The 16691-nt window shown below is 35.9% G+C and overlaps 1 protein-coding gene across 13 annotated transcripts in view; it reads right to left on the minus strand.

The window, feature by feature from the left end:
* LOC106867463 (RAC-gamma serine/threonine-protein kinase) overlaps window positions 1-16691 on the minus strand; it is a 126993-nt gene that overhangs the window by 32414 nt on the left and 77888 nt on the right. For 6 of the 13 annotated variants that reach the window (XM_089359585.1, XM_089359589.1, XM_089359587.1 and 3 more), the window contains one exon: window positions 4691-4708. The exons of the other annotated variants lie outside the window; for them this stretch is intronic. In XM_089359585.1, the coding sequence (XP_089215711.1) occupies window positions 4691-4708 (18 nt within the window). The remainder of the gene's footprint in view (window positions 1-4690; window positions 4709-16691) is intronic. 13 annotated transcript variants of the gene reach the window in all.

The raw sequence follows: 16691 nt of genomic DNA on the forward strand, positions 1-16691 counted from the left end.
CAACTGTATGTAAATGCATATGAACCCATGTTAAATAGCTCCACTGAATCTCAAGATAGCTTAGACACTTCGATCATACACACAATATAAAGATTAAGATAAGGCATGACCTCACAATCAAGCTAAGCCCTATAAGAATCAAAGCAGTATAGTAGAGCAGTTCTATGAGCCAAGATTGGTTTTTACAAAAACAAAAGTTAGAAGGAAAAAATAACCTTCAGAAACAATAATGACCAAACCAATTAAAAACACACACTTATCGGACACAGCACAATCAGCATATTTCAATTACAACTTCAGATATCTAGTAAACATGTAACTAAGAAGATAACATTGAATAGTCAAATAATAAATAAATGTAATTAAAACATACAGCTATTAACATAAAAAAAAAATCCCATGTCAAATTGTGGATGGGTACACAACACATTTAGATGCCTGCCAGTGATATTGCAACTAGCAATTAATGAAATTTTGTTAAACTAAGTGTGTGTGTGCATGCACGTGCATGTGTGTGAGTGTGTGCGTGCATGCACATGTGTCCCCGTTTATATTATTGTATTGAGCATGAGAAGCTCAAGAGAGGTGTTTGTAAGGGCGTTCTCAATATGAATCTGCCTGAGTATATTGGCGCATGCTCCTGTTTTAACATGTACGAACTGTGGTCAAGTCGAAGTAAGGCAGACCTTAGAAGTAATCAGAGAAGGCGAGTGCGCGCACGTTAACACACACAAAGGAATCATTAACTATGTATTTTATGGTATCTCTATTTCCAAGGAGTGTGGAAAAGAATATGTATCCGGAAAGGGACTAAAATGTCATATGAAACTTCATCAAAACACTACTGTAACACCTACTTCAAGAGGCACCCATCATTGCTACATTTGTGCAAAGGAGTGTAAGTCCTTGACAAGAGTGAAACACCACATCCGCCCAGCTCATATATAAGAGAACAATCAAGTGATGGCATTACTTGAAATCAAGTTGCAACCATTGCTATACACACACACACACACATTTGTAAATGAATTTATATGAACAACACAATACTCAATACAAATACTTTGCTGAGTATTTGTATAGTGAGTACTTATTACAACAATAGAGTACTTACTACAACAAGAGTAGAGTTTTAAAATGTGTTTAGATATAGATTAATATCATTACTAATAGTTTCATATCTGACTGAATGACTTCAGGTATTTTTTGGATGATGTCAGATTAGTAACCTTCCATGGTTGTATATCTTCATGAATTTTTTTTATTTGAAGCTGAGGATTTACTTTTGTGCGTCATTGTCTAATGTTTGCTTTCCATGCTGGACACTTTGACAGGAGCTGGCCAGGCAGGAGCCTGCATCAGACGTGTCTATTTTGGCAGTTTTTACAGCTGGATGCCCTCCCTAACACCAACTGCCCAGCAGAGTGCTTTTCACAACCACATTGAAAAAAGTTGGAGTAGTGTCAGAATGAATCAGCAACTTTGAGTGAATAAATATACTGCACTTCAACGGTTGAGTACTTTCAATTATATACCAATTTGTTGGTAAAAAGAAAGCTCCTATCTAGAACATGGATCTAGAGAGGTGTGTGCAGGCATGAATGTAATGGCTCAATGCTAGCATTGCTCTGAACTCTGAAGGGCTGTGGTTTGTGAGGATTTTGTAGAGAATTTTTGTTGAAGCAAGCTGTCTTCTGTGCTGTTGATAGCAAGTTTTTTGCTCCCCCACCCTGCCACACACAAACTGATCATCAGAGCATTCTTTTAGACTGCAGTGACTGGACGAGTTTGAGTATGCTGGAAGAGAGACTTATTCAGCATAGACTGTGCACTCCAAAATGCTTCAGATTTGTGCTTTGTAAATCATAGTTCTTCCATGTATGGCCAGCTTGTTTACAATGTTTTGTAGTGCCCCAAGCCACTATACAGCTCCATTATGTATAATGGAAATATGCCCTCCCCACACCAGCCAGTTAGCCATCAATGGTTACACCTAGAATATGCAGCTTACTTTTCCTAAAACTTGATGGGTTTCTGTATTTTGGTAGAATCATTGTTTTACACAACCAAAGTTGTCTTACTCCATCACAATTTCTCTACTATCACTCATGCTTTTTTCCTTCCCATTCAATCTTTTGTTGTCTATCATTGTTCCTCTTCCATTACCCTCTTCTGCATCACCTCTCGCTCACATTTTCACTTTATTTTCACCCTCTAACCCTGGTTTACTCCTCTAATCACTCGTTCAGCCATGTCGCCTCAAATGAAGAGAGGAGCAAAGAGGATTCTTTAGTCATGCCTGGAACAAAGCAGCTTCTTTAGTGCTGGCGCCATAATAAAATGCACCCAGTACATTCTGAGATTACGTACTCAAACTTCATTCTAGCAGACAGTCTGTGATGACAGGAAGTGATGACAAAATGAACCATTGTATTAGTGCTTAAAGAAGTGTCTTTATGCTATATATAGCTTGTTGATGTGCTGGTTTTAGCGACATCATTCTAATATACAATACTTATCTCTAGGCATGTGCCTTGTATGTGGCAAAACTTGTGTTTTGGCATTTGCATATCAGCTCTTAATTAGACATGCTTTTCATGCAGTTGTAGTTCACCTTAATGCTGTCTTTGTTGAACAGCTGATGGAATTCATAACTCTTTTCCAATTAGAGTAGACGTGATTGCAATGCCAGTTTTTACACCAATACAGTGGATCATATTGTATAACATTTCCCTTTCAGGTTAGATGGTGATGGTGAATACTTTAGTCTTTCTAGCTGATTTATTGGAACATGTAGAGGACACTCAGCAGTGATCGGTACATTGTGAGTGAATGTACAATGGGGTGTTATTTTGTTTCTTGAAAGGTTCAAATGATTCTGAGATCAGTTAAGCAATGACATGATAAACTGAATATGGAAGTTTAACATTATAAAGTATACTTCGATTGTCACTGTCAGGCTGAATTTGTTGTACATTGTAATTTGTCTCTTGGGAGAGTCAGTTAAGTACCTGTTCATACTGCTTCAAATCATGAGCTCAGTATCCCTTTTGAAGCCATTAAAACAGCTCTCCATATTGTAGTGTATGAACAAGCCTACCAACTCAGGTAATTTGGTCTAACTAAAATTCCCCATGATGACATCAAAATTACTCACTCCAGCTTTCTTAACCTAGCTACACAGGACTTACAGAATACTCTCCAAAGAGTTAACTGCATCAGTACATCAACTCCTCAAGTTATTACCATCTGCAAAGCACCACAGTACTTTCAAAGTAATTTGATTTCACAGAGCTTTGATTTGGAAACCAAGAGAAAATGTGAGATCATCAGCATATTATGGACAGCATTAGATAAAGCATGGTAATTTAAGAATGGATCAATGTCCTGCAACCTCTGTGATACAGAGAAGTTCCATCTCATCCTCTAACTCCAATTTTAAATGACAATAATACAACTAAACCAGTTATTAGAGACATTACCTTGTATTGCGTTAAATACTGAGCCACCAAAGGAGTTTCTGCAGTCATTTGACCTGCTGGAATAAACTACTGAATTTTCCTCGAATTATGTCCAACAGCCTTGAAAAGGGAAGGATACATTGGATACTGTGTTCCTAAAATATACAACGCCTGAGACAAGAACTGGCTTGTCATGGTTCGAACACTTTTGACGATATATTTGTTCAGTTAGGACTTAGACAAAGTAATAACAATAACAGCCTGGTTGACTATTAGAGTTACTAATACTGCTTCTATTTAGCTAAATATTTTTAGCATCTCAGTGTTTAATCCTGATAGAACTTAATATATAGAGTGCTTAGGAGGCAACAGCAGTGACTCACGGGCCTAGAGTTTCATGCTGAAGCATTTGTAACAGGTTTGAAAGTTACTCTATGTGCACAAATATATGCATGTATATATATATATGTAAATCTAGATTTCGGCAAGTATATTTGCATTCCTCTAAAATTAAGTAATTCTAATGAGATGTTAATTCACCGATTATTCCAAGATAATTAATTATTGAAAAGCAAAGAAATCTTTTTTATTTATTCCTAATTAAATACACACACACACGCACACACAATACAAATACAATACACACACAACACACATACACTAGCTCACAGAAACTGAAAGGTATCTCAATTAAAAATAATGAAGTTAATAAAATAAAATAAATGAAAATAAAATTTTAAAAAACAATTAAAAACAGGATTAATTAATTTTTTTGCTTTGTTATTCTACTTCAACAGTTCAAAATGTATTAACAAAACAAAAAGAACACAGAACAAAACAAAATTTTTTTTTTTAAATTCTTAATTAGTCCTGAAGCTGTATTAATTAAGGCAAGTTAGCATTAATTGTCTTGCCCTAAAGTCAGACACAACACAATTTCCCACCTAGAGAACAACAGTAGGATGGATACAGCAAACCACGAGGGGAGCCCCATTAAAAAGGGGCTAAGTTTATTATTATGTCTATATTTTTATCCACTCAATTAGCCTGTCTTCAAGTGAACAAATAGTTAGATGGATGAATACACTTTTGCAAAAAATTCCAAAAGAGGTTTTTTTTTTTTAAATAATTTTTTTTTTTTAAATTAAATTAAACAAAAACAAAAGTCAGGGTTGGAAATGGGTTGGAAAAAAATAAATAAACCAAAAAACATGCCACATGTAACTTACTGTGGGTTCTTGACCATCCTGAATCCACCGGAAATGAAAAAGCTTAATCATTAGCAAGAAGGCTATAGCACAGTAATAATAATAATGATAATAATAATAACATAATAATAAGGTGAAGAGTATATATATATATATAATTATTATTAATATTATTACTAATAATATTTATAGTGAATAATAAAAAAATAAGTAATAATAATAATAATAATAATAATAATAATGATTTCAAATTTTTGGCACAAGGCCAGCAGTTTTGGGGAGGGAGTAAGTTGATTACATTGATCTCAGCGATCAGCTGGTGCTTATTTCATCCTTTTGACCCCAAAAAGATGAAAGCCAAAGTCACCCTCGGTGGAATTTGAACTCAGAATGTAAAGACTGATGAAATCCCGCTAAGCATTTTTGCCTGGTACACTAACAATTCTGCCAGCTCGCTGCATCATTATTATTATTATTATTATTATTATTAATAATAATAATAATAATAATAATGATGATGATAATAATAATAATCTCTCTAACATTTGTACAAGGTGACCACAAATTTGTTGATCAAAAGAGTGGAAGGTGAGGAGTTGATTGATTCAAATGAATCAAGTCCAGTACACAGCTAGTAGTAATTCTTATCAAGCATAATGGGATAAACATTAAGTTCAATATCAACAGGATTTTAATGCATATTACTGAGGGGCAAAATTAAACAGCTTAAGATATTTTAGTCTTATGTACACCCCGAGCAAGGAAGCAGTTGATAAATTCAACTCCACTATACCTTACTGATGATTATTGCAACAACCCTGGTGCAATCAGAATGTAAAAAGAAGAAACTAGAGATAGATGTCCCACCCACATTATGGAAGTGTTAGGCCCCTAAAAATTTTGTCAGAACATGGAATTCCATGTTTCCTTTTGACTTTCAATGTTATGTAGCAGTCAATGAATATGAAAGTCAACAGGGAAAATGAGTTTCACATTATAGAACTCCATCTAGATTACAGCAAGATTTTTAGGAGAGAATGTCTGTAGTGTAAGACATAACATTCTATTGGTTCCTCCACTCAAAATAATAGTAATAACGATGATTATAAGGATGATAACATAAGGATCTCAAAATTAAAATAAATTTTTGGAAATGAGCATACAGAGAGTACCAACAACAATAATTGTAATTACTGGTTGGCACACTGAGTATGGTTATCAAAAAAAATAAATATAAATAAAATAGAGCAAAACAAAAAGAAAAGAAAAGAAACAAAATGACGAAAACATGAATTAATACATGACAACACTGCCAAGTCTCACAACATTGCATATGGGCCCCTGAAACAGCGCAACTAAGCACTACACACATTCTACACAGAATCCTCTCAATACAATTAACACAACATGTATAAGTGACACTCTGAAGTGACACTGAAAGTAACTTCTAATTAACATAATCAAAGAAAGTAGAAAAAAAAAAAAAAGAAATGACAATACAATGAAACAGTCTTCACTATAAGTAATCCATTTGATACCAACCCACTGAAAACTGCCCTTGGTTTTGTGATATAAATTCCCTGCTTTAAAGGAATTTAACTGAAAATTTTCCCTGAAAATTTCATGTTAATTTTTATTCTTAACACTAGTTTGATAATGACAGTTATTTTACTAAATTCTTCATCATTTTCAGAATTTATTGAAAAAAAGGCAAGGCATTTCCCATAGAAATATGACAAAAGGGGTTAAGTGATCTAAATTAAAACCACTCATTAAAATATCACGTTAATATATGTTCCAAACACCAGCTCAATAAGGACATAGTTATATTACCTTAAATTTGTCATTCTATTTAAAGTTTCAATAGAAATATGGTAACCAAAGGGGGTTTGTAAATAAGTAAATAAATCGATTATGGTTTGATTGTTAAGAATTCATTTGCTCAATCAATTGAATTAACATCAGCTCACTGCCTTAATAAAAATAATAGCTGTCACTCACGAGTGAGAATGGCCTGATAGTATGTACCATGCCTTTGCTAATTGTTTTAGATGTCAATATAATCACAATCGGACAGAGACACCCTCTCCACCTTCCACCCTTGACCCAACAGAACATTGGGGAGGTGAGAGCTAGTAACTATTTTCAGCTGAGCAGACTGGAGCAAAGACTGAAATGAAGTGTTTTGTTCAAGAGACTGAGAAGTGGGTGGGGATGACACTGCCTGATCCAAGAATCAAATCCACAATCATAAGGATTGTGAGCCCAACACCCTAACTGCTAGGTCAAGTGCCCGAGGTGCAAAAGCTTGTAACAATTCTTGCCTGCATGAACAGAAGATAGTAACTTTGTGGAGAAATAAATTTGATTCTATTTAAGATAGTAAACTGCTAATTGTTGGTCCTGATAGAACAGATAGACCAATGATGAAAAGCATTCCAACCATGACAATCCAGTTTTTTTTTTACTGTCATGATATATTTAAAACTATATTGTCTAATATGTACTTCTTGTTTTATTTTAAGGTTCTGGGTTCAATCTCATTGTATGGCACCTTGAGCATGTGTCTTCTACTATAGTCCCAGGCTGACCAAAGCCTTGTGAGTGAATTTGGTAGAAGGAAACTGAAAGAGGCCTGTCGTGTGTGTGTGTATCTATATGTGTGTGTGTCTTTGTGTCTGTGTTTGTCCCCCACTACCACTTGAAAACCGGAGTTAATGTGTTTACATCCCCATAACTTCACAGTTCGTCAAAAGACACCAATGGAATAAGTACTAGGCTATAAAAAATAAGTCCTGGGGTCAGTTTGTTCAACTAAAACACATCAAGGCAGTGTTCCAGCATGGCCGTAGTCATATGACTGAAACAAGTGAAAGAATGTAGTTTCAAGAGAGATTTGGCTAATATTTCTAGCAGAGAGAGAACCACGTAGAAGTTCCTTGTTGAGTAGTCTCCTAGGCATGTGACCAGGTGGTCAGTCTCTATTAAACAAATTATATAACCCAAGACATTCTAACTGGAAGTGTACCATGTATTTTTTTTTTTTCAGTGACAATATTGCTAAGATCACATTACTCAAGGTGTGCTTCACTTTTTAAGATGATAGGGTTTGATTTCAGAGATATTTCACTGTTATTTCTAGAAGGTATTTTACTTGTGTGATACATAGAACTGCATGGTTTACTTTTGGTTTTAGTGTGTGTGTGTGTGTGTATGTGTATAGATATATAAGTGCAGGTAAGAAGTTTGATTCCCAACCACATGGTCTTGGATTCAGTCCTGTTGTGTGGCATCTTGGGCAAGTGTCTTCTACTAGAGCCTTGTGAGTGGATTTGGTTGACAGAAACTGAATGAAGCCCATCATTTATGTGTGTGTGTGTGTGTGTGTGTGTGTTTTCCCCCACTCCCCTGCACCACTTGACAACTGGTGTGGGTGTGTTTATATCCCTGTAACTTAGTGGTTCGGCAAAAAAGACCGATAGAATAAGTACCAGGCTTATAGAAAAAAAAGTACTGGGGTCGATACATTTGACTAAAAATTCTTCAAGGTGGTGCCCCAGCATGGCCACAAGTAAAAGATAAAAGAAAGATAACTATATATATATAAAATGGGGAAGTTTAATTATCTCAAAGCTGTATTCATGAGTGATGGAAGATGGGAAGCTGAATTCGATGCTAGAATTGCAGGTACAGGTACAGTAATGCACCTGCTCCACATTCAATCCTCAAAAGATGAGAGGTTGGTAAAAAAGTCTAACTTACTATCTTCAATTCAGTTTCTGTACCTATCTTCACCTATGGTCATGAATGTCAAGTAATGACAAAAGAGAACGATCATGAATACAAGGAGTCAAAAATGGAGTTCTTCTGAAGGTACTGGTTCGAAATTTCCTCAGAAACACCTGATGAAGGCTGGAGGGTATATCAGCCGAAAGGTTGTGTTAACAACAAGCAGGATGAGGACAAATATCCGTCTAATGTAAATAATGTACATAATACCTCATCTCTTAAATAGAGAACTGAAAGAAATCAACCCCAGGACTTTGTAAGCCTGGTACTTATTCTATTGGTCTTTGGCCAAACCGCTAAGTTACGGGGACGTAAACACACCAACTTCGGTTGTGAAGCAATGGTGGGGTGGGGGACAAACACAGACACACAAACATATATATGACAGGCTTCCTTCAGTTTCCATCTACCAAATCCACTCACAAGGCTTTGGGCAGCCTGAGGCTCTAGTAGAAAACACTTGCCCAAGATGCCACACAGTGGGATTGAACCCGGAACCATGTGATTGGGAAGCAAGCTTCTGACTACACAGCCATGCCTGCGCCTATGTATATATACATATATATATATATATATATATATATATATATATATATATATATATATTTATATTCATTTTACTGGTTTCAGTCATTGCATTGGATCGTGCTTGGGCATTTCCTTCAAGAGTTTTAAACAATATTAACCCCAGTACTCATTTTATTAACTGGCTAAGTTCATGTGAGTTACATCTCATTAGGAAGTTATGAGCCTTTCACGAATGTAAATACTAGTATTGACACTAATACACACAAACTCAGACATACTCAACCACACATATCCACCATTAACACACATACATACACACATATAATGGGCTTCTACACAGTTTCCATCAAATTTCACTCACTATTATTGATCAATCTAAAGGTTATGATATACGATATTTGCCCAAGGTCATATGTAGTGGAATAAACATGGAACCACAAAGCTGGAAAATAAACTTTTTCAGTCATACACCCATGTCATACACACATACACACACACAATCAATAGCAATTGGTCAGTTACCTGCGTAGTTTCTACTTAGGTTACTTTGGTTGCATTCGTCATCACCCATTCCTCATAACCTCTCTATTACTAACATCACTGTCATCACCAGTAAATCAGCATTTGATGCTTGCATCCATTATTGATGTATTCGTCATCACATTATTTGATACTTTCACCTTCATCACAATTTTCTTAGTCATCATCATCATCAGAACAACCACTTTTCCATGTTTGCCTGGATTAGATAGAATTCACTGAGGCGGATTTTCTATGGCCAAATGCCTCTCCTGTTGCCAACCTTCACAATGTTACCAAGCAAGGCAATATTTTTCCATGGCCAGACATGCTTTCACAAAATATTGGGAATGAATGTGACACTGTTTCTATGACAGTAACACTTATTTTTTTTCAGACATAATGTATCTAAGTCTACATTAGTTAATGAATTCTTCCATTTTTTTAAAAGAAAATAATAGAGAATGAATGATTTGAAGGAGATCGGGTAGATGCTTCTAGAAGAACAAATGACCATGGCTCATAGGAGATCCTTTAGTGCAGTCAACGTTTTCATATTTTGGGAAGGAAGATATAGGGGTACCATAATTTAAGAAAAAAATACCTCATAAAAACCAGGTGTCTCATTTGTCAATCAGCATTTAAATTTCTTTTTTTCTGTTTGAAAACATGATGAAAGGAACACCATATATATATATATATATATATATATATATATATATACACATACATATATATATACACATACACACAATCTCACACACATACATGCAAACATTAACAAACATAGGCATATGAATAAAAGCACATAAGCAAACACGATATGTACACACACACATACACGCACAATGTCAATCCTTTTAGGAGTTGCAAGAATCTAAAGACAAAGTATTCAACTATGATTTCAGTAGGTTGAGCAACTTAGAGTCAAATCTCCTCCTTGTCTTGAACATAACATCATATGTAAGATGCACGCACATATACAAACACACATAAGCACATACATGTCATTTAGTACATTGAAAAGCATACACATGTCATTCTTTAATTCATTCACTCTGTCCATTCGGGAGCATTTCACACACACACACACACACACACACACACACACACAAACTTATACATATAAATCATTGTGTATCTAAATTTCTATGTTGTGTCTTCCTGTTTGTTTAATATTGAGTATGTGTGAATGTGTGTACTTTGTAGATTTTTCATGTGCTCGAATGGGTGTGTCTATCACCAGGCGCATTTATGAATATGCAACTGCCAGTGTGTCTGCATATGTACTTGTACATATGCAATTACTTGTGTCTGCATGTGTACGTGTCTACATGCGACTGCAGTGTGTGTGTGTATGTGTGTGTAACTGCTTGTATGTATGTGTCTCTGTGTATAAAAACATCCAATGAACAAAGCTAAACTGTTATATTACAAACAACAAACAACAGCTTTCTTTCTCCCAATAAGAAACCTGTCCCACTGTGCAATAATAAAAAAAAAAGAGAAAAACAAACATACAACACAACACAATAACAAACACTTGACACTCCTGTGAATTTGTTATTGTCTATTGGTAGTGATGGTGGTGATGGTGGTGTTTTCATTTGTAAATGTCTACTTTTTTTTTCATCCACCTCCTCCTCTTTCTCTATCTAAAAACTTTTACATTTCACAGTTTTAAGGACAACAATATTAACAGAAGGGATTGGTGGTGTTACCTTTACCTGACAAGACTACAACAAAAAAAAAAAAATTAAATTAAAATAAAAAAAAAGTATATAAAGTCAGTTGAATATAGAAGAATAATAATAGCAACATTGTTATATGCAAAATATTGGTGCCTGTGTGTGTACATGCACGTACACACACACACACACACACACACACACATAAGCACAAACACACATTCATAACATACATAAACTTGCATGAATACATTTATAAACACATCAAAACATATTATATAAGTACATTCTTATTTCATAATGATTGTGTATGTGTGTCTGTGTTGTATTTTGGAAATGTTATCTTTGTCAATAATTACACAAACTGATTATTGCTTTCGTCATTATCATCATCATCATCATTATTATTATTATTATTATTATTGTCATTGTTGTTATTATTAAGGCGGTGAGCTGGCAGGATTGTTAGCACACCGGACAAAAATGCCTAGTGAAAGTTCATTGGTCTTTATGTTGTGAGTTCAAGTTCTACAGAGGCCGACCCTGCTTTTCATCCTTTTGGGGATTGATGAATTAAGTACCAGCTGAGCACTGGGGGTTGATGTCATTTCACTAACCCACTTCCCTGCAAATTTCAGGCCATGTACCTATAGTAGAGAGGATTACCATCATCATCAATACTATTAATGTGATTAGTTATGCTCTGTGTTCAAATCCTGCAATGGTTAATTGTTTTCTATCCTTCTAAGATCAATAAAATAAGTATTAATCATGTACTGAGATTGCTCTGATAAAAGTCAATCTTCATCCCAAATTTCTGGTTTTGCACCTATGTTAAAGATTATTATGTTGAGCTGGGAGAGTCATTAGCACATCAGATCTAATGCTTTACAGTATTTCCTTTGGCTCTTTACATTCTGAGTTCAAATCCTGCTTTACCTCTCATCCTTTTGGGATCTATAGAATAAAGTATTAGTCAAGTACTGGGGTCAATGGTACTGACTTGTCACACACCCCCCTCCACCTAAAATTGTTAGCCTTGAGCCAAAATTAGCAAGAATTATTATTTATTATTATTATTTTTCTTCAGTAGTTTCGTGCAAGTTTCTACTACACCACTTGGTGTACCCTGTTCCTGGTGTGGTTACAGCATTGTGTTCTTGTTTTTGTGAAGATTGAGGAAGTATAGACTCCACCTGCTGGTGTTTCGCACCTGTTTGTTTTGTTATGGGATTTAGTTTCTTGCTTCTTGTTTCTTTACTGCCCACAAGGGGCTACACACAGAGGGGACAAACAAGGACAGACAAACAGATTAAGTCGATTATACTGACCCCAGTGCATAACTGGTACTTAATTTATCGACCCCGAAAGAATGGAAGGTAAAGTCGACCTCGGCGGAATTTGAACTCAGAACGTAAAGACAGACAAAATACCGCTAAGCATTTCGCTCGGCGTGCTAACGTTTCTGCCAGCTCACCGCCTCTAGTGAGTGGATTTGGTAGACTGAAACTGAAAGAAGCCCAGAATATATGTGTGCGTGTGTATTCTAAGAAAGATTCTTGAGATCTGAGGAGACTTGCTATCATCAAACCTCAAGATAAAATACCTGGCAACTAAATTAGCATGCACTAGGCATAATGATGATAATGATAATAATATTCTTTTCTACTGGTGGGAGGTGGGTAGTTGCTTACATCAACCCCAGTGTGTAACTGTTACTTATTTCACTGACCCTGAAAGGATGAAAGGCAATTCAATGGAATTTGAACTCAGAACATTAGGATGGACGAAATGCTGCTAAGCATTCTGCCAGCTCACCATCTTCATAATAATAATAATAATAATAATGATAATAATAGATGCAGTACCAGGCAGTGGTTTCGTGGCTTCTCATCTTAACTGATTGGAATTGTTATTATGTACATTGTTTTGTCTTGGTATAAAAGATGGGTGACAGCAAATATTCTGCTTAATACCACATATTTTCTTGTCAGTTGCTTGACCTTAACCAGTTGAGCATGTCCCTTAGTGGCTGACGATATGTGCATCTCTGATCACGAGCAGAAGTAGTGGAGGAGCATCATAGTCATGTGTTCAGAAGAATTCTTTGGGGTTTGGATAATTCACTTCTGGAAACATAAGGGTCTTATTCAACATCCTTAAACAACCCTTATTCAGGGACCTTTTGAGAGGGATGGGTTACTCGACCTGAGGAAAATCCTAACTGGGCCCCACCTGCAAGGTCATGCACTGTAAATCTTGATATGAGATCACCATGTTGCGCACATATGGTTGAGATGCATATGCCTGGTGCACCCTTATCAGACAGGTAGTCATGATGGTTATACCAGGCTTTGCATATTTTACCTCAGTGTTACTTTGATGGCATGCACTGCTTTCTCACTCAATAATACTACTACTACTAATAATAATAATAATAGCTTCTAATTCAGGAATAGAGCCAGCAATTTTTGAGGGGAAGGACTTACCATTGACCTAAATACTTGACTGAGACTTTATTTTGTTGATTCCAAAATGCTGGAATGCAAACTTGACCTCAGTAGGATTTGAACTCAGATCATAAAAAACCAGAAGAAACAACACAAGACACTTTTACCAACACTCTGATGATTCTGGCAAGCTACTATCCTAAATATTAATGATGATGATGATAATGATGGTATCTTCCACCAAAGATGACATATGAGCATTCAGTTTGCACTGAACAACCTGCACAAATGATTTGTTCACAGTGATCAAATGCATGTGTTTACTAATGCATGTACATTAGCTCGCTGCCACCATTAAATCAGTGTTGCCTGAACAGGTGCACAGTGTACCACACATCAGGTGTCAAAATGACCACAGAGTAATGTGAGATGAAGCGGTTTGCTCAAGAACACAATGCACCACCCAGTCCAGGAATTGATTTCACGATTGTGAGTGTAACACCCAAACCATTAGGCTATGCATCCTCACTACTACTACTACTATAATAATAATAATAATAATAATAATAATAATAATAATAATAATAATAAGACTAAAACAATACCTATTGTCATAGGTGCCCTGGGAATGACAGCGAAACGGGCTGATTACTACCTAGCTCAGATACCAGGAAACCCCAAAATGGCTGAAGTTCAAAAGATAGTGCTCATGGGAACTGCCCATATCCTACGTAAAATACTGTCTATGTGATGTCAAATTTTAAAACAAACATAATTTTCTTATGGTTTCTTAAACATTCTCTAGAACAACACTATGTACAAATCGAAATATATGGCACCCTAGGCATAACACCTACATGGACTTCTAACTTGTTGTCTCTTGAGGTCTCTGGGTGAGACTTGGATCCAACTTGTACAAATGCAAAGCAAAAGTCAAACATAACATAATAATAATAATGATAATAATGGTTTCAATTTTTGGCACAAGACCAAAAATTTCAGAGAAGGGGTCAACTGGTGCTTATTTTATCAACCCCGAAAAGATGAGAGGCAAAGTCAACCTTGGTGGGATAATGAACTCAGAACATAAAGACAAATGAAATGATGCTAAGCGTTTCATCCAGTGTGCCAACGACTCTGCCAGCTCACCACTTTAATAATGATGCTGATGATGATGATGATGATAATAATAATCAATTCATGTCTAATTATTGGCAAAGATAAAAACTTCTGAAGTACAATATTTGTTTCAATGCATCAATTTCAGATTGAAATTCTTGTCAATATATATATATATATATACACAGATACATACACACAAACTTACATGCACACTAACATATGCTCATAAACATGTTAACGTAATATTGGATTGTCAACAAAATCTTTTTTTTTAATGTTTTGATGCAGCTTATGAAGAAAATGTAACCATCGTTTCCACGGGAGTCATATATCAATGTGGGACTGGCCATCTGCACTTATCTGCCTTTCATAACAGAAATGAGCAGTAGGGAGCAGAGAGTGTAAAAAACAAAGTTAATGATTACAAGAAGCATAAAAAGGGATGAAAGAATGAGGGGAATACAGAAAAGATGTAGTAAGAAGGAAGGGAAACTGAAAATGGATAAGAGAAAGGAGATAAGGAATGACAAACGATAAAAAGGGGAGATAATAAGAGAAAAACTAGTTGGAAGGGTTAAGAAAACTGAAGCAGGATGGGGAGAAAAAGTACTGCAATGATACAGTAGGGTGATATTTTAACATAATCAAAAATAATTATTCCTGAATAGAAGAGAGAAAAATAAGAAATGAGTGCTTGTGTGAGGAGGACGAGACAGAGGGAGAAAAGAGAGAGAGAGGGTAAAAGGGGATTGATAGACAGAGATTGTATAGGTATAGGATAGTGAAACAGAATTTTGTAGAAGAGAGAACTAGTTTATAATATACAAAAGTCAACATGTACAATATTAAATTAGTTAAATCTCATAACTAATGACATGAAAATTAAGTTTGTTGTGGAGAGAGAAATAGACAGACAATACCTGTTTCAGGTAAGATTCTTTCATTCTCTACTGTTTACAAAATATTCTTGCCAGCACAGACTATTCTTAGTCCTCTAGAATTCTAGTGATTTATACTGTAGTCAATAGTGGTTTCTTTTTTAGCAGACAGTGGCCAATCAATATTTTTAAGAGAGAGTCTTTAAGTAGGAGTACAACATTGTCAGAAAGTCAGTAGTTCATATCCAGTTACAGGCAATGTATGACTAAGCTGGCCCAGTCCACCTAGCCGAAAATGGGTTTAAGAAAAGCTTACTGCTCTAAGCAATAGCAACACTGTAAAATCAACAAGTGGTTTGATAGCTTGCAATATTCTGTTCATTTCTATGGTAAGAATAGCTCAGCGAAACTGCTATGCTAATTTTCCCAAGACACACTACATGAAGATGAAGTCGTCCATGGTGTCACTATGAACTAAAGATTAAGGAACTAGAAAGAGTTCATTCAAATTATTATAGGAGATTTATCATTAGTACTATAGTGTCAGTAAAGCTACTACAATATACTTAAGTTGATGTTAAAATTTTCAATAGAGGAAGTAGCAAAGAGCTACCTAAAAGCAATTAGTGATAAAATTAATATCAGTCATAGAATGATATTATTTCAAATCTTTTTGCAAGTCTAAGAGACATCATCATCATCATCATCATCATCGTTTAATGTCCGCTTTCCATGCTAGCATGGGTTGGACGATTTGATTGAGGACTGGTGAAACTAGATGGCTACACCAGGCTCCAATCTGATTTGGCAGAGTTTCTACAGCTGGAAGCCCTTCCTAACGCCAACCACTCCGAGAGTGTAGTGGGTACTTTTACGTGCCACCGGCACGAAGGCCAGTCAGGCGGTACTGGCAACAGCCACGCTCAAAATGGTGTATTTTACATGCCACCTGCACAGGAGCCAGTCCAGCGGCACTGGCAACGATCTCGCTCGAATGTCTTTACACATGCCACCGGCACAAGTGCCAGGAAGACGACTCTGGGCACAG

This window comes from Octopus bimaculoides, chromosome 11 (genome assembly GCF_046866305.1).
Source record: "Octopus bimaculoides isolate indiv1 chromosome 11, ASM4686630v1, whole genome shotgun sequence".
NCBI lineage: Eukaryota > Metazoa > Mollusca > Cephalopoda > Octopoda > Octopodidae > Octopus > Octopus bimaculoides.